Genomic DNA, 27,126 nt, shown 5'->3' with positions numbered 1-27,126 from the left:
TGAACCGCTGGAATCTCAGCTTTCCTAAGGCAACCACTTTGAATCGGTGGGGGGTTTCAGATACCACTAAACACAGCATCTGCAATGAAGACGGAAGTTACTGGCTGGTGGACAGCCAGAAATGTCTGCAAATATCTAAGACAAGAGAGGACATACCAGAAAAAGACAACCAAGCAGTTCGTGAGCAGGAAATCATTTAGGCTCTTTTAAGGGTTAGAAAGGAGAAGTGAACAGTGGTAAATGAGTGCGTTTCCCTTGCTAACATCCAAGGCCAGGGAAATACGGCCAGTGAAATGCAACCAGTGTGTCCATCAGGAAGGGCCAGCCTCACTTATTCAAGCTGGATCAGACGGCCCTGTCTGTTTCATTTTCAAACAATTAAATAGCAAGGAGCATACACACTAAATGTGTGTCACACACACTGTCAAGTGTACCATACACACTAATTTCTAATAAGCCACATGGGAAAGTCACTGCCCTTCAAATACTTAACGGGATTATTGACCACTAGTAGCCAGGTATGTACGGGAATAGGTTTAGAGTCTTCAGTTGACTAAGCCAGCATGTTAATTTCAAAAGCAATCAACCAAAGGGTCGAATCAGGAAAGCGAGACCATTTAAGAGTATGCAGTGGACGGTTTCTAGCGTTTGTTATCAGAGAAAAGTGGCTCCAGTGGAGACAGGCTTATTGAGTGTTCGGTAACTAGGAAACCAATGACTGACAGGCACTCCCAACTCTTCTCCCTGCGACCAGCTGACCCTAAACACACACCAGCAGCTCATGGTGGGAACACTGCCTGCTGTGCTGCCCACTTCTTACAAACAGGACCCTCCATAAACTGGTCAAAACCCATCTTCCAGCCCTATCTACCCACCTTCATCTCACATGTCTCAATCCTGCACAGGCCAGGCAAGACGGGAGCAGGCAGTCAAGTGCCTTGACTTGGGTGTGTCAGGCTCCGTCACACGTGGAAGGGGGAGACTCTTAAACCGAGTCCAATGAGCTGATGCTCGAAAACGACTCAGCCCCTCCTGCTCAAGGGCTCCGTCCACAGGTCTGAGTGCCAAAAAGGTCCATTTCACTATAAATCATCTGAGAAGCTACTGCTTCTATTCATACAACCTAACCACTGGAACAGCGTGCTGACCAAGGTAGCGGCAAGAATGGAAAGCTGCAAAGGGGAGATTTTGCTTAGCAGACGGGTCTCCTGGGCTCTACAACCCAGTCCCCAGCTAGCGCATTTGAGACCAAAGTAAATGCTTCAATCACCAGCATGGAATGGCATGATATAGCTGAGATTCAGTGAGCTGGAAATATGATTCTTTTCTCCCTGAGGAAGGTGAACATGAAGGGTTCAATTAACTACTTCCAGGCACTGTCACCAACTTTCTAGGTATCAGCAGACTTACCACATTTTCCTCCTAAAAATCTGAGATGTCTCCAGGAGGAAAAACCAAGGAAGCAAAAAGAAAGCTCCCCACCAAAGTTTAGATTTCTGCAAATATCGGTATCTTAGCAGCTTTGTTCCCTCGCCCCAGAATGGAGGTTGAACATAGCATCCCCATCACGCTCCTAAGAAACACGCCACAGGAGAAAACACAGACAATGAGGCCTGGCTTTCAAGCTGGGTGCAAGTGAGTTCACATTCAGCCTCTGGCAAGGGAGGCAGCGCCACCCTGTCCCACGGCCCCAGCAAAGACGCAGAGCACCGCTGGGGCGGCGCCCACTGAGAGCCAAGAATGCCGGCAACAGGAACTCTTCACGGGCGGGGGCAACCACGTTCACATGCTCCTCAGGACACAGGCCCATTCTGCTGAAGTGCAGCCATTCCGTGAATCCCGGAATGCCAACTTTCAATGTCTAAAGGCAAGGTTTACAGCAGTGTTTCCTCAACGGTTCCCCGAAGGACTTCAGGACTGTCCTTCTAGGGGCCCAGTTATACCAGGTCAGCGCTCCCCTAGGACAGCAGTGATCTCCGGGGTTCCTCGCCTGCATCCACTTTATCAGTGATGATCTGTGCACACGTACAGTCACTTCTAGCTGCTAGGAATACAGCTGAGGAGACAAGGTCCCTGCCCTAAAAGAGCATGCATTCTAGTGGGGTGGGGAGGAGAGAAGTAAGGAAAAGAAAGAGAAAACATTCCAGACAATAATGAATGCTATCAAAAACACACACACAAAACCTGCCAGACGACAGAATGACGGGGGACTATGCTAGACTGGGTTGACCGGGAAGGGCCTCGCTAGGGAGATGACATTTGAGGGGAGACCTGAATGGCATGAAGAAGCCAGCATAGCAAGAGGGGGAGGAGGGGAGGGCATCACGCAGAAGAAACAGCCAATGGGAGAGAAGCACACGTGATGTGTTCCGGGTACAGGCAGCGTCAGTGTGCCCAGGAGGAGGGCAAACGGTGGGAAGTGTGAGCCGTGGCAGGACCAGACCACGAAGGTCGACTGTACCTCACACGGATGGAAAGTCACCGCAGGGTTCAAGCAAGCTAGTGACCTCATCCTGATTACATTCTGAGTAACTCACCCGGGCCCCGCCCAGGGAGCCGAGGAGCCCACCCGGGAAAAGGTGATGGATGTCCAGGCAAAGAAAACTAAGGATGCTTGGACTCGGGAGGTACCCGTGGAGACGTGCAAAGCGGAACACGTCCTAGAAGGAGAACCGAAGGACCTACAGATGGAGTCCACGTTTGGGTTGGGAGAAAGGGCAGAATCAAGGACACTCCTGAGCCTCTGGCTTGAAGCACTGCTGGGTTTGGATGTCAGCCCTCGTCTTCACTTTCACAAGTATTCTCCAGGCTCTTTCCACCAACAGTGAACTTCAACCCTCACCAGCCACCTTTTAACAGTGGACAGAGAATACTGCACCCCCTGCAAAACTGAAAGGCAGACTTAGGAACTAATACTTATAATCATGCTCCAAAATGAAAGGTAAGTTCCAGCCTAAGGGAGGCCTGACAAGAGTCCAGAAGAAGCTGCCTGAGCTACTCACCCGACTCCGCCCGCGACACCACCCTCTGGACCGGGAGACTCCGTTTCCTGGCTCTGCCCAGGCCCTCCAGACGAAGAGCTGCTCACGGAGGATTTTCAGCTTCCTTTAACCAGGCTTTTTAAAACAGATACTTTTTCTACCCTAAGTTTGTCACCATTTAAAATGTTGTACTGGTTAGTGGTAATTATGTAAATGCAAGCAGCCATGTCTATTTTTAAAAGGGAACCCCATTTTGCATTCTTACATCCTGAAATGTTTAAAATAGCTAGTCCAGTGATGTTTTCACTTTAGTCGAACCGTTTGTGTGGATTTAAATACAGGTTCAGCAGAAACCAAAGCAAGTCACACATTTACTTTCTATTAAACATCTAAATCAGAAGATTAAAAGCCTATTTTACATTTAACAGAAAGAAGCCGTCAAATCAGCAAAGCAACAGCCTCACCGTATTTACTGCCAAGCAAGGCTGAGGTTTGAGAGGTAATCAATTTCGGAAGGGAGGGATGGGTTTCTTTAAACTCTTCAAAAAAGGAAAAATACATTTGAGCAAACCTTTAATTACAGTATCTTTCAAAGAACCTACAAAGCCTTTATTCTTTCCAAACCTAATGCTTTTTAAAGGCAACTCTTGCCCCTTAATTCCACATGAAATATTCAGTATAGCATAATTAAATTTTATTCCACGCTATTCTTGTTGGATTCATGGAAATAAGAGGGTGGTAGCATCTTTTAAAACAAACTTCCCAGCAACTTCACTTTCCCAGCGAATGGCTGGTTCTCAAAATTGAATTTAAAATGCAAACCCCACTCCAAATGCATATTTCAGTCCAGGACAGACAGGTGGGTTGTAACACCCAACCTGCAAAGAAACGACTGCCCCCTCCTCCACTCACTAAACCGTGTGTGCCACAAGGTACCTCTGAACACAGATCTCATTTCTCAACATGTAAATACTGGGGCCTTGTTTAGTTCTTCATATGAATCTATCCGGTGGGTAAAGAAAACAGAAAGGAAAAAGACAGGGAAAGAAGCACCCATCTGTGGCAGAAAGACGTGTAATCTCAATAACTGTTTGGGTAACTGGATCATTTGTGGGGAGTGGGCTTGATGTTTTTGATCATTATTGTAACTTACATAACCAAAATCTTAATCTCTTTTCCAATCAGTGTCAGTAAGCTACAAGTGGACACAAATCATCTCTCTCTCAGACTGGTGACCCAGGTCACAGGACTCAAAGAAAGGGAAGTGGTAACACACTTGTCGAATGATCCACAGCAAAGTCCACCAGCCACAGGAAGCCTGGGGCCCCATCTAGTCTGACTTTCTGGCATCAGTCCCATGGGAGCCCCCCCCCCATGGGACAAAATCCTATTAAAACATGCATCTCCCCCATAATGTGCACAGGAAGCTAAAGTCTTCACTTTACATTTTGGAAACATATCAATAGGGACCATCTCAGATCAATGGTGACCCAACCTCTCAGTCCAGCCAGACCATCCCATTTGCTCTATAACTTCCTAAAAGGCACCAAACCTAAAGAGGGTAACCAAAACAATGAAAACAAAGATTTATCAAGTGACATCCGACATTGCTGTAGGACAGCAGCGTATCCACCCAGGCTAGAGGCCACTAGAAAAGCCACTGGGGATTTATCCCGGATGCTACTCCAGAATTCTGAGCTGCCAGGCTAGAACCGGGCAAGCACCTGGATGCTTTGTCAGCTTAAAAAAATTTCTTTAAAAAGATGGTTCTTAATGAGACTGTCAGAACTTCAAAAGATTAAAATGTATCTTAAAATAATAAAATAAAATGTGTCTTAATTCTTACACTTGACTTTGGCTTTGTAGATTTGTCTACTTTATTGATTTTAAAAAAGACCACCGGGCTTCCCTGGTGGCGCAGTGGTTGGGAGTCCGCCTGCCGATGCGGGGGACGTGGGTTTGTGCCCCGGTCCAGGAGGATCCCACGTGCCGCAGAGCAGCTGGGCCCGTGAGCCATGGCAGCTGAGCCTGTGCGTCCAGAGCGGCCTGCGTACCGCAAGAAAAAAAAAAAAAAAGACCACCCACCAAACTCAGCCAAGTGATCAGTGAGAACTTAACAGCCCGGGAAAAGCTGCCACTACAGCCACCAATGGGTTCCTCTGAACTCATGGTTCCAGAAGGGTTAAAATGAGCTGATAAAAATAGAGACCTAACCAAAGCCAAACAAACAAACGTGACGACAAAATTAAAATTTTAAACCACAGAAACAGGTATTCGAATTTAAAGCATCTACCCCACCATACTTGCAAAAACAATTTTTTGAGACTCATTTTTGTTTTCTGTTCAGATCTAAATGTTTAAATAAGACGTCGCTAGCTTTTCCAAAAACCTGGCCCATTTATCACTTTTTCGAACTACATCATCTTCCCATTCAAATATCTCAGTGACTCTTGTAGGAAAGATGCTGCTCGTGTCCCTAATGTCAAGGTGTCTCTGCAGCACAGGGTGTACCCAAAGGTCACAAACAGGACGCCGCCTCAGAAGAAGCTGCAGTTATACTGGGGCCTGTGGAGGCTCGGCGACAGCACAGACCAGTTATTTCCCCTGAAGGCACAGCATAGGGAGACTCTGTTAACTCAAGCCTAATATTGCTGATTTCACAATACTCAGTTAGGATCTGGGCTGAAACAAAATACATCAACTGTCAAATATTGAAGAAGTGTTTTGCATATTAAAAGCACAAACATCGCTGGGGTAGAAGTTGGCCAATTTAAACGGGGGAGGAAAGGAGCATTTTCACAGCCACATCCTTGCGGGAGTACCAGGCAGACATGGGCTCAGTCTATATCTGCAGGATGCCTCTACCGAACTTCAACTCCAACTCCTGCTATGTGACCTCAAGCAGGGGTGACAAGGCTTCCCCTGCCTCTTTCTCGGGGTCGTTAAGAAACCAAATAACATGTCTGTGAAATCATTTGCTTAACCGTAAAGGCACATAAAATTTGAGTTGCTGATATTCTGGGTTTATATAATAATGCTAATTATAGGTTACTGATATATTAAAACTAGCCAGTGAACTTTTAACTGGGAAACCCAGCAAGGTTCTTCCTGTATTTCTGCATATTAGAAATATTGGGGGGGGGGGACTGAAAATGCGTGTGCTTCTACCTCGACTTAAACTGATGGTGTGAGAAGTAGCCCTGAGACTGCAAAAATGCCCAGTTGAAATAATGACATAAACTGCCTATTTCGTCTTTCCTCTGGTTGCACAGCTCATTAACTGCATAAACAGGGAAACTATTTAGGTATTAAGATCCTGGAAAATCAAAGAAGGTATTCTGATGTCAAACGGTCACAGACATGGACCAACGTAAAAACAGAAAGATGGTTTGGAAGCAAATGCCACATCTACAGCAAAACGCAGGTATTCAAGGCCATCATTTCAGCCTTAGCAAAGCAGTGAATTGGCACTTAAAGCCTAATTCGATCAAAGTTCACAGGGATTATACATGAAAAGTTATCAGGAAAACTCAGCAGTATAAAAGTGAGGCTTGCAGGAAAAACTAGGTAAGGAGTATATGAGAACTCTGTACCATTTCTGCAACTTTGCTGTAAATATAAAACTATTCCAAAATTAAAAGTTCATTTTTCGAAATGATCTGTTAAATTTAAAAAGGGGGGAGAAGCTTGCGTTTGAGGAAGAAAAGGGAGCTAACATGCTTAATAGAAAAGGGAGCTAACATGCTTAATAGAAAAGGGAGCTAACATGCTTAATAGAAAAGGGAGCTAACATGCTTAATAGAAAAGGGAGCTAACATGCTTAATAGAAAAGGGAGCTAACATGCTTAATAGAAAAGGGAGCTAACATGCTTAATAGAAAAGGGAGCTAACATGCTTAATAGCACTCTGCGCAGTTCAATGTAAGACTTTCTCACATATGAGCCCATCTCAACCTCACAGCCATCTCTGACACGGGTTAGAATCAGCAGCAGCAGTCCCACCTGACATCTAAAGAAACTCATAGAAGAATGATACTCCCAGGGGATCCCACAGTTTTTCAGAGGTGGAGGTGGGATCCAGTTCCTGGTCCGCCTGACCACAAAGCCCAAAGCCCAAAGCGTAACCAGGTCTGGCCAGGGGACCTAAGTGGGAAAGGGGGGGCTGCCCTCTAGGGAAGATGGAAACGGGACACGGACGTCCACGTAATACTAATCTACTGGGCAGGCTCATCTCAGCCGTACCAGTGAGTCACCCAGAGGCCATCAGTCCAGGAAGTGACATGGTCCCCTCCTTGAGAAGGCAAGTTAAGAGATACATCTAAAAATGGATGTCCTGGTGCCCCATGGAAAACCTTGACGTTGGTATACCTTCTTACAGCAAGTTCACCTGAAAATGTTTTCAACCCAGAAATTGACCCACAAGCTAAGCTTCTAAAGAAGGCTCCCTGGGTACTTCCCTGACGGCAGCAGTGGTTAAGAATCCACCTGCCAATGCAGGGGACATGGGTCTGAGCCCTGGTCCGGGACGATCACACATGCCGCGGAGCAACTAAGCCCGTGCACCACACCTACTGAGCCTGCACTCTAGAGCCCACATGCCACACCTGCTGAGCCCGGGCATGACAACTACTGAAGCCCGCACGTCGAGAGCCCATGCTCCGTGACAAGAGAAACCACCACAATAAGAAGCCCACGCACTGCAACGAAGAGTAGCCCCCCCGCTCGCTGCAACTAGAGAAAGCCCGCGCGCAGCAACGAAGACCCAACGCAGCCAAAAATAAATAAATAAATATTTATTTAAAAATAAATAAATAAAGGAGGCTCCCTGAAAGGCTGTTACCAGTGAACTCAGGGCCACAGCTCCACGGAATAGGAAACTGACAAGCACCACACACGTGAAAAATACAAAATCACAGGTGGGCATAAACCAACCACCATGCAACTTTTCAAAACCCACCAAAAGGAAAGCTCAGAAATAACCAATTATAAGGTGGCTCCCCTTTAGAAGAGCCATCTGAAGGCTCATGGGTCACCCTCTCTGCCTGATGTCCTGTGTGCCACCAGAGGGCACTAACTCATGTAATCGCTCTTGAAATTCTAAAGTCACACATTTTGAACTGCAGGAATGTTGAATGAAAGCTAAATTTCAAATTAATAAAAGGACAAATTTGATAGGGGCTTTAAGGACTTGGTAGTCATAAATTTCAATTTAATTCCATAAAACTTAGAAGTACACATATGACGCGGCAGAGTATGCTAAAAACAGTAAGTTAACTAACTCTTCAGATTTATGAAAATAATGGATTTCAAAATAGAGCTAAGAGTTACACATTTGCTCCTGCATCTTTTGTCACTGGGGCTGTCATTTGTATAACATGTCCCAGCAGCTCTGACATGTGTACACAAAAGAGCACAAAGAAAAACATTTCACTTCTTCGTTGCTTTAAAAAGCCACTCTTCATTGAATTACCAGTGGACATGTACCATAATAAAATTATAGTAGTTTATTATGCATGATTAAAACGTGATTTAATCTTTTGTACGAAAATCCCCGTAAGAATAAATAGCGAACATTTACCAGTGCTCATTACGCCCTAGGTTGCTATTCTGAGTACATTACACTTATTTAATACAACATCCCTCTGAGAGGCTGTAAAACTCTATTTTAGTAAAAAGTTCAACCTTGCATTTCTTGAAGGCAATCAAGAATTTTTCTTTACATTTGTGTCTTCCACCGACGATTTATTTGTCCACAAGACTATAAATTCAGATTTGTGAGTTCTGCTTCATTAACCCCCTTCTGCAATTATTTCTTCACCCCAGAATTCACACTTCCTACTTCTTACTTCCATGTGACGATAAGATTACATAATCAAGAGTTCAGCGATCAGTTTAATGAAACATGCATTATGCCCTGAAAGGGGTTTTTGTTTTGCTTTGTGGTACATAAAAATCTTGGCTTTTCACACTTAATTTAAAAGGAACTGAAACATATTTACTGTTTGATCAGAAATGCTGGTTACTTCTCTGTGTGACATAAAATGCAAGTTCAATTGGTCCTGCTTTTTCTGCTTTTAGTTGATTCCTTCAGTGTCCAATAAATAACTGAAGTTTACACTGAAATGGACAAAATTGGACCAATAAAATATGCTACACCTGAAAAGAAGTTTCAGTTCTTTAGAAAATTCGTCACGAGCTGGTGCCACAAATAAACTCACCTTGAGATAACAGCCCACATCACAGGATACTGTCTCCTTGGCTTTGTTTTTGCGGGGGGGGGGGGGGGGGGGGGAAGGGAAGGAGGGAAAGAGGGAGGGAGGGAGGAGGGAGGGAGGGAGGAGGGAGAGAGGAGGGAGGGAACAACCTCCTCAAAGAACAACATCTTCAAGAACAACATGGGTACTCCAGGCCTATGCCAACACACAAAGAATAAAGATGGAGTCCCTGTCACATTCATGAAGGTAATCTGGAACAAAATTACTCTGTTACTAATATCTAAATAAATACCTTCAAGTTCCCTCTGTATCTTTGTTAATGCCCATTTGATCTAGGAAATATTTTGGTTTACCTTGTTTACTTGATGCCAAATTTTATTCTCTTAAATGATTAAATATCAAGAAAAGATTTTAATGTCTGCTTATTTTCTACCTCCCTATTTTCTTTTTCTTTTTTCTTTTTTCTTTTTTTTTTTTTTTCGGTACGCGGGCCTCCCATTGATGTGGCCTCTCCCGTTGCGGAGCACAGGCTCCGGACGCGCAGGCTCAATGGCCATGGCTCAAGCGGGCCTAGCAGCTCCACAGCATGTGGGATCTTCCTGGATCGGGGCACGAACCCGTGTCCCCTGCATCGGCAGGCGGACTCTCAACCACTGCACCACCAGGGAAGCCCATACCTCCCTATTTTATTTTTCAATGTTTCTTTCTAGACTCTCATTAGATGTCTTGATATTAAAATATTCCAGACATGACTCATGTTTTTCCTGCATCTATTTCTTCATCAGGAGGCATGGCTACCATAACATGTAGTAAGTTTTATAATCCATAATTCCAAGTCCTGATGTGCTCTTATGAACACCCTCTACTAGTCTCACAGTCATTTCAATCACAACAAAATTTTTACATTTCTCCCCAAATTTCACTGCTTTATCATTTTTAGAAGTCACGTATAAAAGGCAAATTAAAAGGAAAACGTTCAGGAAGGATGCAGTGCTAGGTGACCCATTCACCCATTCAGCAGCATTGATTTAGACTCCATGCTGTGCAGGCTCTGTCCTACGTGCTGGGGACACAGGGTAGACATGACAGAGGCCCTGCTCTCATGGAGCTTCCATCCTCCCAGGAGTCAGACCAACAAACAGACTGTTGCTCTTACAAAAAGAGCAGCTCGCTAAGGGGACTGAGAGTGGCATCTGGGCATATGGGTGGTCACAAGGCCTCTGTGACCAGGTGGCATGTGGACAGAGACCCCCTCTACCTGAGCTAGGTCAGGCCAGAGATCTCCTTCATAATAACTCTGGATGAAGCAAGCCTGGGTCACTTTAATCTTTTTAGTAACATTCAGTTCAAATTAATTTCAGGTTTTGAGTACAATTAATTCACTAATAGAATTGTCTTGAAGCCAGATATGGAGCTGGCAGGATGGCAAAGCTCTCCCTACGAATTCTGCCAGCTTTCATTCCAATATGTCAGCCCTCACGGCTCCAGCTCTGTGGATCCCTCTTCTTGCTGCGCCCATGAACAAGTGTGTGGTGAGAGCCTGAAATAAATAAGTGTAAAATGGGTCAAGACCGTCGCTTCTATTTCTGTTTTAAACTGAAGAAAGTTTGCCCCATTTCCAGAGGCAGAGAGAAGAGACCTCTGGGTAAAGGCAAACTAAAGTATATATTAAACATATATATATGTATGTATGTGTACATGCATATATGTACATATATGTTCCCACACATCTGACTTATTTCTCTATGGTAACTCAAAATTGGTTCTTTTACAGCCGTTCTTTTCCTAATCATTACAGCATAACTTTCATTGGGTTGTAGGTTGCATCTGTAAGAGGCCACAAAACTTTTGTAAAGGATCAAATTAAAAATTAAAGGTTTGAAGATGATCAAGGTTCAGATTCAATTAACATTAATTTTAGAAGAATTTTTTACTGACTATGCATATTCAGTAAACTACTTAAGTTTTTGTTTTGTTTTTTCCTAACATAGCATCCCGGGGGAGTCATTATGTACAATCAGCTCTCTAATTCAGATTAACGTGTCTAAGTACACATTGATATAACAGAACACAATGTTTCGAGAGGCTCCCCTGCTAGAGACTATTAGTTGAAGCACAGGACTAAAAAGGTGAACTTAAACCGAATTCCAAGCACTCCCAATCGTTACTTCCTAGGCCAGTTTCACAGGTTAGAAAAATACAGGATTTCAAAGGATACAGAATAAGGAAACGGACTACCAGTTGCTAATTATGTAAGATCCCAATAATAAGCTATAGGTGATTTCTACAGTCCCCTTAAAATTACCCAAATGCACACTGATGGTGAAGGAAAGCCTCAGATCTGTTTTCTCGAATCTGTCTCTCATTTACAACCCCTTGCTTAGGTACTCTTGCGGGGAAGAGCCATAAAGTGAGTGATTTGGGGTAAGACACTGAACACTGTACCAATGAGTCTTACAAGGCAAGTTGGGAACGCATCGTGCTCTGGGGGGAGTGATGCTGTCTGATTTGTTTTTTGATTTTGGGACTGATCTCCAACCAGTCCTCAAATTGACTGAATATTAGCATGACCATTGAATTCCAGTGAATCGAGGTAAGTAAAAAAGAACCATCATATTCAGGCACGTGTCCAATGCTCAGAAGACAGTCAATTTCACAAGCCTTGAAGGCGTCCTAAAAAGGACACATTACAAAAAGAAAAGAGCTTCTTACAAGGGAAGTTCTCATGACATTTATATCTATTTCCCTAGGTGCTATTCAATTAAATAATTAGTTAAGACAGCAGAACAACAGATGGAAGGTTTCAAGGCGATCAAATGTAAATTTTATATATACATATATATGCGTGTGTGTGTATGTGTGTGTATATATATATATATATATATATATATTTTTTTTTTTTTTTTTTACCATAACGTGATTGTCTCTATGGAATCAGACAGCAGTTTCTGACTTGTTTTCTATCGCCCCTTGCCCATCTGCTTTCTGCTACCAAAATTTTAAGATGTGTATCAACAAAAACAGTATCTATTCTCTTCCCTCAAAACAGTTATTAAGTGTACCTCTTTGGCTTGAAGGTACATGACCACAGTGTGTCACCTGCCCCATTCAGCCACCCACAACTACATGCAGATGCTGGGCTGGGTGCTATGGAAAAAGAAATAGGTGAGGCCCAGCACCTGCTCCAGACTCACAGTTTAGTGAATTAAAGATGCCGATAAAGAGAGAAATTACAATACAAGGTGGCAAGGGCCCTCAGAGGGATATGGAAAGCAGTGCCCATGGTAAGAGTGAACCAACAGGTCAGGCTGTGCAGAAAGGGTGTGTGGAGAGGTGACAGCTGGGCTGGCCTCTAGAAGGAACTTCTGCCAGATAAAGCAGACCTGGGGAGGAAGGGCCAGGGGAGAGAAAGAAACAGCACGTGTGAAGGACTGAAGTGTCCGGCAGTGGGGGTGAGTGAGGTGAGAGGCGGCTGGTGCAGGCGTGCTGGGCTGTGGGCTCTGGTATTTCTCTCCCTGCCCCTACATCTACATCCAGAGACGGGAGCATCAGGTTAATGAGTGCGTTACTAGTAAGGGCAGATGCAGATGACACACAGAACCATCCAGAGAGCTGGCATGCGTGTGGGTTCTCTGCACCCTGAGGAGGCAGGAGGGGCAGGAGCTTGCCTACTGCAGCCCAGACACCTGCCTTGGCTGAGGTTACCCCGACTACGTGGTTATAGCTTAAATTTCAGCAGTAAATTTCTGAAGGAATAAATTACAAATTTAAATGTTATACTCTGGATTTTCTGAGGCTAGAATTATAACAAGAGCACGCTAGCGACCCACGTCTAAATTTTTAAAAAATGAACAGATGTCCAAATGCTCACCTTCCTGGTCTCCTAGACACGCTGACCTTCACTTTCTAAGAAACCAGAATTGTGTGTGTAGCAAATTAAGTAATTACGCTAACGATGATTTTCAAAAGCTAATCCTCTGGTTCTCTGACGTAACGTGTTGTAATTTACAAGTGGCATCATAAAACAGCTCTTCTTTTGCTGGGATACATTCCAGTCCATTCGTCATAAAGACGTGTGTGTAAAGGAGTGACTTGATAAGTAAAATACCACTTACTGGGGAGGAAAACCTCAAAACAAGCGGCAATTAAGCCATTAACGTTCTTTTAATGTCTTGCTTAACTTCCAGCTCTTGGTATTCATCTCCCCATCAGATGGAAACATTTTAATTAGAAAAGAGAGTTTAACAAAACTTACATAATGAGTAAGCTTTCATTATTACTAAATTGTGTTTACTGAGTTTTTTCTTTCGTGTGACTACAATGGGCGAGAAGGCCGTCATACTTAAAAGATAAACTTAAAATGTAAAAGTGCACAGTCAGGGACCAAGCGGATTCTCTGTGATACTGAGGGCATTACTGAAGTTGGGATGCTGAAAACACAGACTACCAGGTAGACCCCGCTTCCTCGTGATGTCAGCTCACATGGAATCAACAAGCAATGACGCCCTCAACAGTAAGTCATCCAAGGGCCTATGGTTCACAAATGCTCGGCTCAAAGTGGGCTCCCCCTAATTTGGGGGCTGACAGGACTTTTGAGGATTTGGGGGGTTAATCTTAATACAGAAGACAAACTAAAGGGAACCTAAAGTAATTTCAACTCGATAAAGGGACAGCATCAGGGTAGCCATTCACCGTTTCCCCGGGGTTCATTATTGGTATGGGAAGTATTAAGAGCGTGTGTGCTGCTGAGGCGTCCTGTTCACTCTTTCCAAACAGTTCATCACTTTCCCTAGCCTACAAGGCTAAAAGATAGCTCTCCGACCTCACCTTCAATGTTGATTAACCTTTACAGACACACTGTGGATCAAAGCCTACACACGCACGCACACACACACACACGCACACACACACGCGCACACGCGCACACACACACACACGCACGCACACACACACGCACGCACACACACACGCACACACACGCACGCACACACGCACACACACACGCGCACACACACGCACACGCACACGCGCACGCACACACACACGCACACACACGCACGCACACACACACGCGCACACACACACACACACGCGCACACACACACACACGCGCACACAGAGGCGTACCTCGTTTTACTGCACCTCACAATATCGCGTTTCTGACAAATTGGAAGGTTGGTGGCAGCCCTGTAACAAGCAAGTCTATAAGCACCATTTTTCCAACAGCATTTGCCTATTTCACGTCTCTGTCACGTTTTGGTAACTCTTGCAATATTTCAAACTTTTCTATTATTATTCTATGATCTTTGATACTACTCTTGCAAAAAGATTACGACTCGCTGAAGGCTTGATGATGGTTAACATTTTCTAGCAATAAAGTATGTTTTTAATTAAAGTATGTACCTTGTTTTTTAGACATAATGCTATTATTGCACACTTAACAGAGTACAGTATAGTGTAAACATAACTTTTAAATGCACTGGGAAACCAAAAAAATTCATGTGACTCTCTTTACTGCATTATTTAATTTATTGCAGTGGTCTGGAACCAAACCCGCAGTATCTCTGACGTCTCCCTGTACACACACACACACACACACACACACACACGTATGTGAAGTCTTTGCATAATAAAAGGCTGACCACCCCTGCCTTTTAAAAGCATCAGACGGCAGGCAGGTTCTGTATACTCTATTACATGCGACTGCCTCAAAGCTACTAAATGTGGGCTTCTGCAGGGATTCAGACACATTTAGCATTGTTAAATACAATTAATAGAATTTGAGGAATTTGAAGATTATGCCAAAATACAGATAAGACTCTCAAGGATAAAAGTCAAAACCCCAGTGAAAAGTTGCTATTTGGGGGAGATCCTGCAAAATTACGGCCTTGTGTTCTGATGTTTTCTGTGACTCAGAATTCTTGCCTCAAGCCCCTAATTCCAAGGAGTTACCACTTGGATCTGACTTGAGGCAAGAACAATCCCCCAGAACCTCACAGATGCTTTGAGAAGTGTAACGGCATCCGGGGCAGAAGGGCTCCTTGGTGGGTAGAAAGTTAGAGCAGAGGCCACTGCCGCAGCAACCCTACCAACAGCCCCGGTCTCCCTCTCCTGCCTCTCCGACCCTGCTCGTCTCATCAGGACCGTAAGTGGTTTCAGATCCGCACAGACAATCCTTCACAAACCCTGGCCTCCCTATTCCTTGACCCAATCCCCCCCAGTACCCTTGGACTGTATTTCCACAATCATTCCCAAGACCTACGCTGTCCAGTATGGTAGCCACAAGCCACATGTGCCTATTGAAATGTGCCTAGTCTGAACTAAGATGCTTTGGAAGCATAAAATCCATATCAAATGTCAAAGATGTAGTACAAAATAAAGGTAAAATATCTCAACAATTTTTATATTGATTACATGTTCACATAATACATGGGGCTAAATAAAATATATTATTAAAATTAATTTCGTTTGTTTATACTTTTTAAAAATATGGGTCCTAGAACATTACAAATTACACATGCGGCTCACATTATATTTCTACTGGACAGCACTGCCCTAGACCTTGATGTTAACCGTAACTGCACCCCTTGGTGATACCAGATTCAAGCATCCCACTCTCTGACTGTCCCTACGCCAACAATTCCATGGCCCCACTCCTCGAGTCCAGCGACCCCAGGGCTTCTTGTTGCCCCTCGTCTCCCTCGTGCTCCACTTTTGCTCCCGGCCAGGCTCAGAGTCCACTGCCCACCGTCACATCAGTGCTCAGCTCCCTTGCCCCTCCCTCCCTTCCCAGCACTTCCCTGGCAAAATCCCCATCCCAGGTTAAATCCAACTCTCTGCCCTCTCCTGGCCCGCACTGGGGCAGCAGAAAATACAACTTGAAAGTACCTGCTCTGCTTCCTCTCCTCCCATTTTTGCTTGAACCAGCTGGAATCGGTGACGGTCCTCACCATTTCACTCATCCGGCTCTTATCAAAGTCACCAATGACCTCCACGCTGCCAGATCCAGGGTCAGTTCTCAGCCTGTATCTGACCTGACGTTTAGCAACACTTGAACACAGACGATCACGCTCTCTGCTTGGAAACACTTTCCTTCAGGACACCCCGCTCTCCCAGGTTTCCTTCCCTGGCGTTCCTTCCCATCTCCTTCGCTTCCTTCTCACCCCTCCTCTTACCACTGGGTACCTCCCGCACGCTGTGTCTGAACTTCTCCATCCATCCACACCCACTACGGATTTCATCTATCCCAGAGCTTTAAGAACCTTCGATACGCTGACAACACTGAAGACTGGCTCAAGGCTAGGCCCCTCCTCTGAACTGTGACTGCCTACTGGACACCTCCACGCGGCACCATGAAGTTAACACAGCCGAGGCCTTCCTCCTCACCCACCTCCCAGCCTGCTGCTCCCACCGTCTTCCCCATCTCGGTGAATGGGAACTGCATTTACAGTTGCCCGGTGCAAAAACACTGCCATCGCCCCCAACTCCTCATGTCTGCAGAGAGCCAATCAGCTCTCCCTTTGAAACACATCCAGCATCTGATCACTTCTTGCTGCTCTGGTCCAAGCCACCCCCAGCCCCTGTCACAGTCTCCTCGCTGGTCTCCCTGACTCCATCCCTATCCCCCTAAAGCAGGAATCAGCAAACTTTTTCTTAAAGAGCCAGACAGTCAATACTGTAGACTCTGTGGGCCAGATGGTCTCTGCTGCAACTACCCAACTTGGCTGTTGCAGCTTGGAAGCAGCCTCAGACAATACGCAGACAAATGAGCATGGCCCTGTGCGAATAAAACTGGAACTTAAGCGGACACTGAAATCTGGACTTCATGTAAGTTTCAGGTGCCACAAAATATTACTATTCACCTTACTTTTTCAGCCATCTAAAAATGTGGAAAGCATTCTTAGTTTGCTGGCTGCACGAAAACAGGTGGCAGGCTGGATCTGGCGCTCAGGCCTACACAGTATCGCCGACCCCGGCCCTAGACTACTCTCTGCACTGCATTCAAAGTGATCCTTTTAATCACATTGTTTTCCTGCTCAAAAGTTCTTGGATGGCTCCCCTTCTCATTCAGTAAAATCAAAGACCTTCCCACGCCCTATAAGGCCCCGCGGGATCTCGCTGCTGACCGCCTCATCTGCTCCTGTCCACTGTGCTCACTGGATGCGACCATGGCGGCCTCCCTGCTTCTCCTTTGCTATTGCCAAGCCCACATCTACCCTGGGGCCTCTGCCTCTGCTGTTCCCTCTGCTTGGAATACTCTTAGCCCAGATACCTACATGCATCAATGTGTCACTTCCTTCCAATCACCTTAGGAGAGACACCTGCTCCAGCCGTGCCAGCCAAAGCAGCACGCGTAGCACACCGATATCCAGGGGCCCTTAAAACGGTTCACCTCGCTTCGCTGTTCTGCGTCACGCTCACTGTCATATGATGTTTCTTTATGGTATTTATTCAGGTAGAAACAAACTGACCAGGCAGTTTTTTAACAGGGAGACAAAACAGCACAGTGTTTAAGAGCATGAAATCTGGAGGCAGATTACCTGGGTTGGAATGCCAACAGCACCATGTACTAGCGGTGTGACACTGAGCGAGTTACTTTTACCTCTCTGTACCTCAGTTTCCTCCTCTGTGAAATGGGGACAATAACAGCCCCTACCCCCTCAGTGTTCCGAGCGCTGATGAGGTAATAAATGTAACTGGCACATGTAATCACTCAGTTAGTGTTACTTGCTTTTTGTTTATTGTTTACTGATCCTTCCCAGAAAATAGGCTCTTTGTGACAGAAATGGCCTTGACTTGTTTACTGCTTTACTCCGGGTACCTAGGACAGTGCTTGGTACTAGGCTTTCCATAGATACTTATTGAACGAATGTATAAACCTTTGAATTTAAGTCCCTCTCAGAGAGGGCAGGACACTCCCCCACCCCCAGCACCACACTGATACCAGGAAGGGCAAAGCTTTCTTAAAACCCACCGCAGAAAGAGAAATAAAAACCCTACTATTCCAGGTGTGTTTGCTGATGTTTCTCTCTGTGGAGAAACCTTGAAGCGAGCCATAACCGCCGTGCTCCGAGGAGCACCAGTGTCACTTCGTAAGGGGCCTTCTACGATCTCAAACTGTGCTGCAGCCTCAGAGGTCACGTGTTCAGGTCTCTAACCAGATTGGAGAAGAAACAGATTCCGTAGTCAGGTTCAAATTCCGCATGCAAAATGCCAACCCAGTAGCACAGTTCTGTACAGACCTGACCAAATTTCCTGGATACAAGCACAAAAGACTGCTTACTCAAAGTAGCCAACATTTAATTGACTTCTAAAAACAAAGAACATCTCGTCAAATAAAAGTCTTTCCCGAGCAAAAAGATGGTAAAAACATTTCCATCCACCCGTCATACACACTCAGTCACTCACAACCAGCACAGTACTATGGATTCGGCCCCTCTCCTACGAGGACTGAGTTCTGATTTATAAATGGTATTAACATGAGCTAAAGTACTTCCGAGTTCTACCATTCTGCGGACGAGTCTTTAATGTGAAGATACTGATACATAATCCTGGTGTCACACAGGATCTTCTTCCAGTGAGAACCCCCTACTTCCTTTAAAAGAAACAGGAACGATAGGGTCACACACCATTAAGCAAAGCAGACAACTGCCCTCCTGACCCTCTAAGATGCTTCCCTGTGAAATAAGGAACATCTTCAGTATTGGTTCTACCAAGTGGGAAACAAATGAGTGAGATGTAGGTGGTAAAAACACACCTATAGGGCTTCTCTGGTGGCACAGTGGTTAAGAATCCGCCTGCCAATGCAAGGGACACGGGTTCGAGCCCTGGTCCAGGAAGATCCCACATGCCGCGGAACAACTAAGCCCGTGTGCCACAACTACTGAGCCTGCGCTCTAGAGCCCGTGAGCCACAACTACTGAAGCCTGCAAGCCACAACTACTGAAGCCCACGCACCTAGAGCCCATGCTCCGCAACAAGAGAAGCCACCGCGATGAGAAGCCCACACACCGCAACTAAGAGTAACCCCGCTCGCCGCAACTAGAGAAAGCCCGCGCGCAGCAACAAAGACCCAACACAGCCAAAAATAAAAAAAAAAAAAAAAAAAAAAAAAAAAACCCACCAATCCATTAGTAGAGAGTTCAGGTGTATAAGTGCCTCCCTGTGCTGAATGCCAGAAAACCGTGTGCCTGGATAAGTAAAAGACTATGAGGAAGGGTAAGAAACTGGGGGTCAAGGAGGGAATGAACCCCAAGAGGTCAAAGTGAACTGCCTGACCCCTACCTGCACGGCTCTGGCCTCCTGCTGACAGGGACATAGCGGAGCAAACGGCCAGGGTCACTGGGGGCAGGTTTTTGTCCCAGAAATGACAAGACCTGAGATCTGTCTTTTCCTGGTATCCCAGTGATGGCTTCGTTTTTTCATTCTGCAGTTGGCTGGTCACTCAGGTCACCGTGACACAGCACAGAGGACACACATGAGGCAGGCAGCACCCGTCCCACCTCAGTCCGGCACTGCTACATGGGGGCAAGAACCTGAAAAGTCAGGATGATAGCGCGCTAATTTAATACTGTATTTAGCTGATGATCCTAAATAACACTTTGTCAGCTTTTGTGATCTAGCACAAAACCACATGCCTTGTGATATACCAGCTGGGCTCTGGTAATGCCCTTGACTTGAGGCTTAAAAGCTTTGGCTGGGACATAACTTTGATGTATTGAATTTCCATTTCAAACTGCGATGATTATCCCTGGCTTTGGCATCGCACAGAGTGCTACCAAAATTAGATTATGGCTAGTTAATAAGACTATCTCTCCCCTCTGGTCCACTTCTGGGAGCGCCGCTGCTACCCTCTGCTTTGCTTGTTTGCAAGATCAAAAAGCCATGGCTGTTTAGTTTACAGGATGCGGGGATAAGAACCATCTGCCTGGTCTGGTGTTTCTTTAATTAAAACTTTAATTACAGATGTATCTCTGCACAGATACGTGAAGTCTATCAGCTCCTGTTCTTAATTACCTGTGCTAATGACAGCTGAAAGGAGAGTGAACGTTTGCTGGGTGTCTCCTACGTGCCAGCACTTGTGCCACATGCCGTAAAACATGCCAGAGCAGGTACGAGAAACCCAGAGTCAAACGGCCGCCAACAACTTGCCACCCTCCCTGCCAGTCCTCTTCCCATTGCTATGGAAGAAGGAGAAATGTCCTTCGGGCTTCTCCCAGGGGAAAATGAGGGGCGGAGAAGGGTGAAATACTCCAAAGGATCCATAAGAAGGGAGAGGAGAACTCGGCACCACAGGCTGACTAATGCCCACGTTCTGTGCGGGCACATGTGTCTGTCACATGGTGTATTTCTGAACCCACCTAGAGACACGTGTGGAAAGTGGAAAGTCTGGTCTAAATCCTGTGATTCGGAGGCATGTCACCTGGTGCCACGGTAACCAGGGCCACGGTTTCCCAGGGAGATGACACCGACAAACGAGCACAAACAGGAGATGCTTCCCCTTCGCTCCTGACTGAGCAATGATCCTGCTGCCGCCTTGGCCTTCAGTCGCCCCCCTGCTGGCGAGGGCAGATTCTCACTGAAGAATGACAAAAAATAACTTTTCACACCTGGACCATGTTTCTTGGTCTCCTACCGCCTCCAGAGGGGTTAAACGCCATCAGAACTGCCCCCCAAGGGGCCTGCTCAGTGCAGGGGCCCCTCCTACCCACCAGCCTACCCATCAGGGCTGGGTCATCTCTGTCATCTCTGTCATCTCCCGAGGCACACAGGTCACCGCACACGGCCACAGGGCATCCACGCGCCCCGGCGCTGGCTCTGCTCCCCTCCCCGGGCAGCAAGTCTGGACTGGCTGAGGGCCTCCGGGAAGGGCTCCCACTCTCAGGAATGGCTCCTCATCACCAAAATGGGGGGCCCTGACCCATGACCTCAGACCTTCAGCAGCAAATACACTAAAAGCCGGATGCCAGTGCCTCTAGAGGGGTCAAGTCCATCGTTGGCCAGCACTCTGTCCTAGTTAGTGACGGCGTTTCTCAAACTGTCATGCCAGATTATCTGAATTTTCAAGACAAAGCACCCATCTTAAGGTTGATGATCACAAACAAAATCTGACAACTTTCAAGGTGACTCAGGGTAGCGCCTTCACCTCTGAAAGATCCCAGGACATACCCAGACGCGTCAACTGCTAGGAACACCTGCGATGTGCCCGGCCCCTTGCAGGATTTCAAGTATTTACAGTCTGATGACAGATACACTCAGAAGCATCTGGCAGACGATGGAGAAACAGAGGAAAGATAAGACAGGGAAGGGTTGGGGAGGAGAGGGAAGGAGGGTTGTAAAAAATAAACGCACGCAAGTAGGGCAGAGAAAAGAAAGTGAAAAGGCGAAGGAGAAAGGAGACAGCCCACTGCTTCATTTCGCCCCATGAGCGATCTCAAACCTGGTTTTTGTGATGGTCAGATGCCCACTTCCAGAAGACTACATCCCACCGCAAGGACAGCTGGGACTCTTCCCACAAAAAGGCTGCTGGTTGCTGGTGAGTGCACCACCACACTGGCCCACAAAGGCCCACTGTAGCTTACAATGCAGCTAACTATAGAATTAACGGCACTGGCCCGTGTTCTGGATTAGTGATAGCTTTTCCTTACTTACGAGTAACATAAACATCCTGCATCTTTGTGCTCTGATCGATGGTCCTCTGCTAGAACAGGCAGCTCAGAGTCGGGGATGGGGCCAGTGCTCCACATTTTAAAGCGGTACAAGGGATCCTGGACATGCAGCCAAGAGCAAGGAAGCCGCTGCTACGCAGCCCCTCCAGGTGCCACACGAACGGCGGGGCCTTCCTGGTGATGCAGGGGGTGGGGTGCTGGAGGCCTCACTAAGTAAGTCTGGGGCACTGACGGCTGAGTGACACAAATGCATGTGGAGGAGGCCCCTGCAACCAAATGGCAGGATCTCCTGTCAGGGGTGCAGCCGGGTTTGCCGGCAAGCACAAGGCAGCAGGTACCAGAAGGGCAGCTCCTGGATTCAAGTCCCAGTTTTGCAACCGACTAGGGGTGTGACCCTGCACGAGTTTAACCTACCTGAGTGTCGGTGTTCTCAGGTGCAAAACAGGGTTAACAAACACCACCGACCTCATAGATAAATGTATATAATTACGTGGAAACGCTTGGGAATATGTGACACACAGCGGTGACTTTGTCCCCCTTATTCTACTGAGGATGAAGCAGTGAAGCCTCCTACAGCAAGGTAAAAATCTCTCAACACATAAATGCTTTCTGACTCTGTGAAAGCTCACTAGACAGCTGACTGAAGCTGAGAGAATGAGTACGTGCTGACTAAGTAAAGGATGGGGTCTCTCCCACGGGCCTTTCCTGTGCCTCCAGAGCCAAAAATAGCTAAAACAAAAGAACCTATCAACAAAGGGCCAATAAGCTCTTAATTATCTAAACTTTTCTTCCTAAAAGGTTAGGAGCCCAGATTTAACTTGCAGCACCTGAACTTACCTTGTTTTAGAGGTGCCTGATTCCCAGAAACTAGCCAGTGCCTCTTCCTGTAAGCATGCCTGGGCCTCCAAGACAACAGCGGAATACTAACAGGGACACTCTTGCAAGTTTAGTTTTCTGCAAGGTGTAGAAAATTCCATTTCACGAAGTTCCATTTCATGGGAACTCCCACACTGCCTGGGTTTCTCCTGGCACGCAGGATCGGGCCCAGATGCCACGGCCATGGCCACACTGCCTGCCGGCCGCTGCTCTAAGTACACACTTGACATGCAGCCGCTCACCTAGGACTCTTCAGGACCCTCTGAGTAGGTACTGTTATTATCAACCCCACTTCAAAGAGGAGGAAGCTGCGGCACAGAGGGGTTAGAGAACTGTCTCGATCCGACCACTTGCAAAGGGCCGAGGTGGGATGCGACGCGAGGCAGCCTGGCCCCAGCGCCCACGCTCCCGGCCGCTCCCCAGAGGATGCACTACAGCAGCCTCTCAGCGTGAAGACTGCCGCTGCTGAGAGCACAGCCCTCGCATGAGGTTTACTTTCAAAGGCACCTTTCTTCTGGGTTCCCAGGGTGTCCATCTCGCATTTTCATTTATCCTGCCAACAACCCTAAAAAGCAAGTAGGAGACGTACAATATCTACGTTTCACACAGGATAAAACTGAAGTCGAATCAGTGAAATGTTCTACACAGTCCTGTACGTTAAGTGGAACAACTGATTTCACCGTTTTCAACCCTAACGTGGAAGTCTTTTGAAGTCTTGCTATTTGAGTTTCTGAGTTTTGTGTGTCGCTACCTCACAAGATACCCCTGGCACATCCAGAGACCCGGCTGGTCCAAAGCAGGTTTTCTGACTCTCAGCCTAGGGTTTTCTCACTGAATCATGCTCACAGAAACTACATCCATGTGGCTTACAACTCACCAGAATTCCTAAATACTAGCCAAATAAGCACTGCTTATTGAAAAACAGGTAATGAATGTGTCCGTATACCAGCTCTCTTCGACGTAACTGCAAAATAAAATTATCACAATAAAAACATTTCTCTTGGGTGCCTATTAACGTCTCCTTAGCTCCTACTGGACTTATGAATAAAGTATTTGACTGTCTCTAGAGGACCTAGGAGCCTTCAGGGAGATGTCAAGAGGCCCTGATTCTGTCAACAGGGAGCTTGTGACTCTCATCAGCTAGCTCCCCCTCAGGGGTCGGGCAGGTATAGGGCTGCTTAAGCAAGAGGAGTGCAGAAGACCGCCACTCACAGCCCCTTTCAGCCCTGCGACGCCTGTTCCATAAACTCCAAGCTACACATTCTTCTTCTGGTGCTAGAAGGATACGGAATACATTCCTATGCAACTCTGAAAGCATTATCATAAAAAAAAAAAAAAAATCACCTTAAAATGCAAGGTTGGATAAATAAAGGCTCCTAACTTCTGGAACATTCATTCCATGTGCTTTCTGGCTTTGTAATCATGGAACGTTTTACCTACTCATACTTCTCAGCTCTGATATTTTGCAATTCTGTGAAAAGATACCCAACAGGCCAAAGGCAATTTCCCAGGGATGTAAGTATAACAGACAAAGACGAGCTAGTAAGCCTGAAGAAGTGTTCCTAAGAGTTCCAATCTCCACTGAGCAGCTCACTACAACTAATTTTAATTTGTGGTTCTAATGAATGACATAAACTTTTATAGGTATCAACAAAGCTCAGAGAGGACTTAAATCCATTTCAGTGCTCATTGAACAGCTTCAGCTGTGTGCAATTAAAGCATCAGCATTAAATGTTGGAGAATAAAATAATGAGACACTTAAAAAATAATCTGTGCTTCAGCAGGCCATGCTAGGAGATTTCACATGATTTTTTTTTTTTTTTAAAGAACATGAATTCTCAGGAATATCTTGTCAGTTCCAAGAATTAACTCGTTTCATTTTTTAAATTTCAGTTTTTTTGCTTTTGAATAAGAATTTTTTGAAAAGTGGAACACAATTAAAAATGCATTGTCTGAAAAACAGTCATGAAACAGCATATGGCATAAAGCAATCTGGTATATGGACCATCACAGCTGACTGACCAGGTTTCAGCAGAGACAAAAGGCCACTTTTGATCAGGTTAAAAATGTTGCTCGTTCTTAACTTATACCTCAAATAAAGAATAAAATACTGAAGGAGGGGGAAAGGTGAATTTTGGAAATGAGACAACTTTCTTATCTTCCAGTCCGTACATGGAATTAAAGGGCTAAACTTTTCCTCCCACCAACACCTGAAAATATACAACATAATGTGAGGTTGTAGAATGTGGCAGCTGAGACCAGTAAGTTCAAGTTGCCACTATTTCTGAAAGACGAGTTAATCTGCAAAGGAAGGGGTGTGTGGTGATGGTGAGGGGGTGTATGTGAGAAGGGGCGGGGCAGGGGCATGGGGGGGCGGGGGGCTCTGGGTGTCCGCTGTGTGTGCGAGTTATGTGTGAACACCAAGTTCATTTGGCTATTGCAAAACATGAATAGAAGAGGAAATATACTGCATGGGGAAATGCACTCATTAAACTTAAATTTTAAAAGGATGAAAACACAGATTACACTTTATTTTTAAAACTGAAATGAATTTTAATACAGAAAATGAAGACAGCATTTTGCAAATTTATCGCTCAAAGGGTATCTCTATTTGAGGAAACCAGCGTGTTACACTTTGAGAGATGAAATGTTACAGCTTGTACACCAAAATCAAAAAATGAAATTAAATTAAAAAATGAAATGGTTACCAAGGTAATGCAGGTCAGGGGATCAAAGGTGAAGGGTCACACATTATTAAAAAGAAATCCAAAAGGACGGCTGCATCATGATCTCTGCAAAACAAAGGAGCTCCAGTAAGTAAAACTAATATCTCCGAGAATTTAAAATCAAGTTCTTGAAAAGAAGACTCCCCTGTAATTGAACACAGTCATTCCTGATTCCGTGTAGAGCCATTTTTATTTAGGTACAACACCAAATTTTAATTACCTTTTTGTAAAAATTTAACCATTCAATCATATTAAAACCCCAAATATCCCCCATTATAAGTGACTAAGAAGTGCTGACAATTCCACTGGACCCCACACGCTGTTTTCTGGAAATGACAGTGTTTGTTAAGTTGCCAACATATCAGAAATCTAATTTGGTCACAGCGTGGTGAGTTTTTTTCCTCTCCTCAAGGAATGAGCTCCAAAATTGAGTTTTTGCAAATTTGTTTCATTTGAAGTAGCTGCATAAAATTTCCATTATTGGAACATTTAGTATAACAATGTTCTAGAAGACAGCAATAAAGTGATACATGATAAACTGTGTAACTATATCTATTAAGATCTGTTCTCACATTCAACTCTCACTGCGGGACGGGGTTGGTGGGGCGGGGACACAACATTTTAAGCAAAATAACTTGCTGTCTCCACTGGAATTACACAGAATTAATAGAAGCTTGACACCAGCAATATCTTAACAACAGAAAAAGAGTATATGATAGTTTAGGCCTCAATTTCCTGTTATTATTTACTCATCTCCCTCATCAACAAACCAAAAAGGACATTAATAAACCTTAAAAGGACAGAAAGGGCTAAGGTTTTGTTTTGCATCATGTGGCCACCACGGATATCATGACAAACATACTTATTAACTTTGCGGCAATAGCAAGCATAACGATTAGGAGTTACAGTAAATAATTTCCATATTCCTTTCACTAGTAAATAAAATGACTACTATTAGTGATCTTTAGTCTCATCTCTGAAACTAAACTTGAGCAGGCTACACTTTCCTGATTTCAGGATCCAAATTCCTTACTTGTTGCTGGACAGGCAACAAAAGAAATAATGCCTCTCCACCTACGAGGGTAAACGAGAGCACCACTAGCCAAAAAGAACTGTAAGTACCATTCGGTCTTCCAGTCTCCGAGCTTAGTTTCAATCTTACAATATCTAACATTTGAGTTTACCCTGATAAAATCAAATTCCCCAAATACTTCCATAATAAAATATAGACAACTGCCCCAAAGGATTTTATTAAGAGGAACAGAATACTCTTTCTGGTGGCTTAGAGCAATCAATAAATAAACTCTATAAAGATTTTGTTCCCCCGATTAGGTTTTGTTAAAAAATAACTTGCAGTGCTTCATGCACTAGACGCAAGTGTGTTAGCGCCTCAAGGCCATATTTCTAAAAAAACGACTTTCTTTTTAAGTTCCAGAGCTACTGAAAAGTAAACTAGCATTTCATTTATCTGGGATGCTCATCTCATGTAAAGTCTGTCACATACGTATTTGTTGCTGGGAGGCATGCAAGCAATTTTGAACACTATAGAAGGAACCGATACCCCATCAAAACAAGGCATATGTTGTTTTAGTAGCACTGTTATTCAGACCACTTTAGCACGTTTGTAAGAAAAGGCAAGAAGCCAGCAAGTATACCGTTAG

The 27,126-nt window shown here is 45.2% G+C and overlaps 1 protein-coding gene across 2 annotated transcripts in view; it reads right to left on the bottom strand.

Moving 5' to 3' along the window:
- CAMTA1 (calmodulin binding transcription activator 1) overlaps positions 1 to 27,126 on the bottom strand; it is an 888,226-nt gene that overhangs the window by 773,758 nt on the left and 87,342 nt on the right. Inside the window, exon 4 of one of the 2 annotated variants that reach the window (XM_065882996.1) lies at positions 25,272 to 25,531. The exons of the other annotated variant lie outside the window; for it this stretch is intronic. Within the exon in view, the coding sequence (XP_065739068.1) occupies positions 25,523 to 25,531 (9 nt within the window). The 3' untranslated portion in view covers positions 25,272 to 25,522. Of the gene's footprint in view, positions 1 to 25,271; positions 25,532 to 27,126 lie in introns of those variants that run through there. 2 annotated transcript variants of the gene reach the window in all.

This window comes from Phocoena phocoena, chromosome 1 (assembly GCF_963924675.1).
Source record: "Phocoena phocoena chromosome 1, mPhoPho1.1, whole genome shotgun sequence".
Taxonomy (NCBI): domain Eukaryota; kingdom Metazoa; phylum Chordata; class Mammalia; order Artiodactyla; family Phocoenidae; genus Phocoena; species Phocoena phocoena.
This window is presented reverse-complemented; position numbering and strand designations above follow the sequence as displayed.